Below are 3,404 nucleotides of genomic sequence, written 5' to 3' on the forward strand. Positions count from 1 at the left end.
ATGACTTCAAAAGGCCTTTCTTTGTATTCCCTCTGCACCCAAAGACCACACTGAAAGAATAGAGAAACTGAAAGAAGTCCCCTCTGTATTCATTGACGCAACAGCGAAAGGATATTGCTCGAGACATTTATTGCGAGTACGCCTTGACACCCCTATCATACAGAAATGGGGGTAGCCCAAGCCCTTTTGAGCTAAAAGTGCAGCACAGGCGAAGCACTGGCAGGTTGCACATTGCATTGACCCTGATAAGCCGACTGGGTACATTGAATCTGTTGCAAGTGACACGACTCTTGCTCACACTAGCTCGGACACAAACTCTACCATCGTGCCACCGACCCAATTTCAGCATTACAATGGCAGATGCTGGCAGTCAGAAAATGAAACTGTACTATTTCCCTAGATACCGCTCCGTCAGAAACATCTGGCTGATCAAAGGTGAGCTGACCATTCTATCTTGTCTGTGTAACATTCATGACAGGTGATTATTAAACTATCAATCTTTGATGCTAGAACTCCCGTCACTCTGCGAGAGCTATTGTCATAATTTCTGTCCCCAAAATAAACGCAGCAAGAAGTTCTTGCAAAACAAACTGTAATTGTATCGCTCTATCTCCTTCCGAATTGTCTGTAAGTAGTTACCATACCTGTGCATTGTGGAATACAACTAGAAAGGAAAATGGCGTTGAACTAGACCGTTAAGCAAAGCCTGTCGTCGAGACGCAAGAAGAAAAATATCTACCTCAAGTCTACACGGCCTCGCTCTGAGTAAATGCTCCCTTAAAGCCATTCCTTAGTGAATTATTTTATGTATGTATGTGTGATCTCTCGTTAACCAGAAATGGGCGTGGAGGACGATTTTGAGTTTATCCGCTACAATTCGGTACAAGATTATAACGAAACCGTCGCCGCCTACCGCAGGGACGTCCACCCCCACGGCACTATCCCCGCCCTCGTCGTCCCCGGGGAGGGGTCCGTACTGGAGTCAGGGGCTATCAACATGTACCTGGCGGACAGATATAAGAAACTCCTACCAGACCCCAAGTACCTCAAGGACTATTACGAGTACGTGAGAAGTTTTTGTTACGTGTAACGAGCATTGTAATGTCAGATTCACTCTTAGAACTAATAGTTTATTTCACATCATGTACATATCAGCATGTGTCATATCAGGATCACTTAAAGTTGGTGTACGATCATTTCTTACTGCACTACAATGACTTATTGCACTATCGAGGGTCATTGCACAAATGTAGTTTATTGCAACATCAAGGCATAAGAAACTGCTAGGGTCATTGCACAGTCATGGTTGAATGATTGTTGCCCTTGTATCATCATTGCATGATTACAGCTAGATTGCACTGGCTCCTTGCAGTGTCAGGACTATTTGCCCCGTGGAGTCTTGCTTTTTGCTGCATGTTGTGTTACAGCTTCATCATGTACAACGACGTAGTTGTCTTATTGCACTGTGTTGTTTTGCAGCTTCATCATGTACGGCAACGCCACCCTGGACGAGCTCATCGAGTTCTTCTACGAGCTGTGGATTGCTAAGACACCCTTCAGCGATGAGAAGGTGAAGAGGATGACAGAGAAGTTTGATACGTGTATGGATTACCTGGCCACGACGCTGGAGAACAGGGAGTTCCTCTGCGGGGACAAGTATGACAAATATTACATTATGTTATCCACTTGATATATTATTACTAATTAACATTTGTGACCCCAATGAAACGACAATTCGGTAACCAAATGGGAAACACTTCCGACAGCTGTTATGATAAGTATGTTTTCCGGGATCTGCTGCGCTAACGCAGTGCTGAAGCGTTAGCGCAGCACACTCCGGGAAACGGGCTGCTGCTAGGACAAGTTAGCTAGGATACAGTACATAATGCTCTTAAACATTGGTATCATTCGGCTGATTAAGGTCACGGTGTTAGCACAAATATACTAAAATTTGTTTGCAAATTGCATCATTATGTATAAAGATTATAAGGTCGGACAATTTCCTCACGTTAACTCCCAACGACTCTGTTGACTGGTTGCGGTGACCAAATGAGAAACTCTTTTGGCGGTTGGACCAGGGCCTCATTTCACAAAACTCTCGTAAGGCTAAGGTCTCGTAACTTTTCTCGTAGCATTTGTACCTGGCATACTGTAACATAGGAGGTGCAAAGGCTACGAGAAAAGTTACGAGACCTTAGCCTTACGAGAGTTTTGTGAAATGAGGCCCAGGCTGCTAACCTCCAATACTAAGGTAACCTACCAGACTAGCTATTCTCGAAACATTTGTAGCCTTACGAACTTCTTTAGCCCATTCTTAACACACTGGCTACGATCAAAGTTACGAATTATTAGGGCTACAAACGTTTCGAGAACAAGCGCCCCGGTTTATATGCAGCATTACTCATTCACTCTCCATCTTCCTCAAGGTTTACGGCAGCTGACACAGTGTTGGGCTTTGACCTGTTCTCCGCTGCACTGTTTAATAATGGCAAGCTACTCGAGAAACATCCCAAGATCAGAGAAGGATATTACACTCGCCTTCAAAAGAGACCGGCATTTCAGGCAACAATCGCCATGACCTAAGACTGTTGCTGTCAAGTTTTGATAACGGACCAGGAATAATTACGTACTGTGTATGATGTCACCTTGAATTAAACTGGGCGAAATATTGAGTTTTTTTGTGAAAGTGTTTGCTGTTCTTTTATTGATAGTACACGAGAGGGGTATCCAGAGAGGTACCCAGGGTATGTTGCGTTTGCGCTTTTCTCCGGAAGTGCAACATATGCTGGGGAACCGGTCACTTGGGAATTCCAGGTTCGCAAAATGCGCCATCAACTAATGCTTGTTGCCAGAAGCGACATCTTTACTCAGTCTGAGCTAAAAGTCACATGGAAACTCATGGCTTCCGACATGCGCAAGTTCAAGGAGGTTCTGAAAACCAATTTTCAATCACATAGGGGACCAGCAGGTACTGAGTTACACACACATCTATCTTGTATGTCCACTCCATACATCAATACAGGCATGCAGCCTCCTTGTAGCCGAACTCCTTCTAGCCAAAACGCAGCAAAATCTGTTTTCCTCAATAAATGCAATAAATTGTGAACGGGAAGAAATCCATGCGTTTCCTATTGCACGCACATTCCATGCATCATTTCCAATAAAACCTGGGGGGTTTCAATGCTCTTGCGCCAGTTGACAACGTTACATTTGGTGTTAAAGTCATGCCTAGACTTACTGAGGATCAGCGCAACAATACGAATGGTCATTTGGAGGCTAGGGAGTCTCAACGCAATACAAGGCAAGACAACTGAATGTGTACCATGTGTACCATAGCAAGGCTTTGCCATTGCTACCAGCAGCAGAGGGTCAACACGTGATCGCCCCGGGTCAGGTCGACCCCG

The 3,404-nt window shown here is 44.7% G+C and overlaps 1 protein-coding gene across 1 annotated transcript; it reads left to right on the forward strand.

The window, feature by feature from the left end:
• The first annotated feature begins 353 nt into the window (after nt 1–353).
• On the forward strand, nt 354–2,583 carry LOC137285063 (glutathione S-transferase 1-1-like). The gene is made up of 4 exons (XM_067817266.1): nt 354–435; nt 837–1,062; nt 1,480–1,656; nt 2,427–2,583. The coding sequence occupies exons 1-4, from the start codon at nt 354–356 to the stop codon at nt 2,581–2,583; spliced, it is 642 nt and encodes a 213-aa protein (XP_067673367.1).
• The last annotated feature ends 821 nt before the right edge of the window (nt 2,584–3,404 follow it).

This window comes from Haliotis asinina, chromosome 5 (assembly GCF_037392515.1).
Source record: "Haliotis asinina isolate JCU_RB_2024 chromosome 5, JCU_Hal_asi_v2, whole genome shotgun sequence".
In the NCBI taxonomy this organism is placed as follows: domain Eukaryota; kingdom Metazoa; phylum Mollusca; class Gastropoda; order Lepetellida; family Haliotidae; genus Haliotis; species Haliotis asinina.

What these genes read in the sequence shown, in the direction of transcription:
- LOC137285063 (XM_067817266.1), top strand. Translation starts at nt 354, where the DNA reads ATGGCAGATGCTGGCAGTCAGAAAATGAAACTGTACTATTTCCCTAGA. An exon ending in AAACATCTGGCTGATCAAAG is followed by an intron (nt 436 to 836) that starts GTGAGCTGACCA and finishes CTCGTTAACCAG; the next exon opens with AAATGGGCGTGGAGGACGAT. An exon ending in GAGTTCCTCTGCGGGGACAA is followed by an intron (nt 1,657 to 2,426) that starts GTATGACAAATA and finishes ATCTTCCTCAAG; the next exon opens with GTTTACGGCAGCTGACACAG.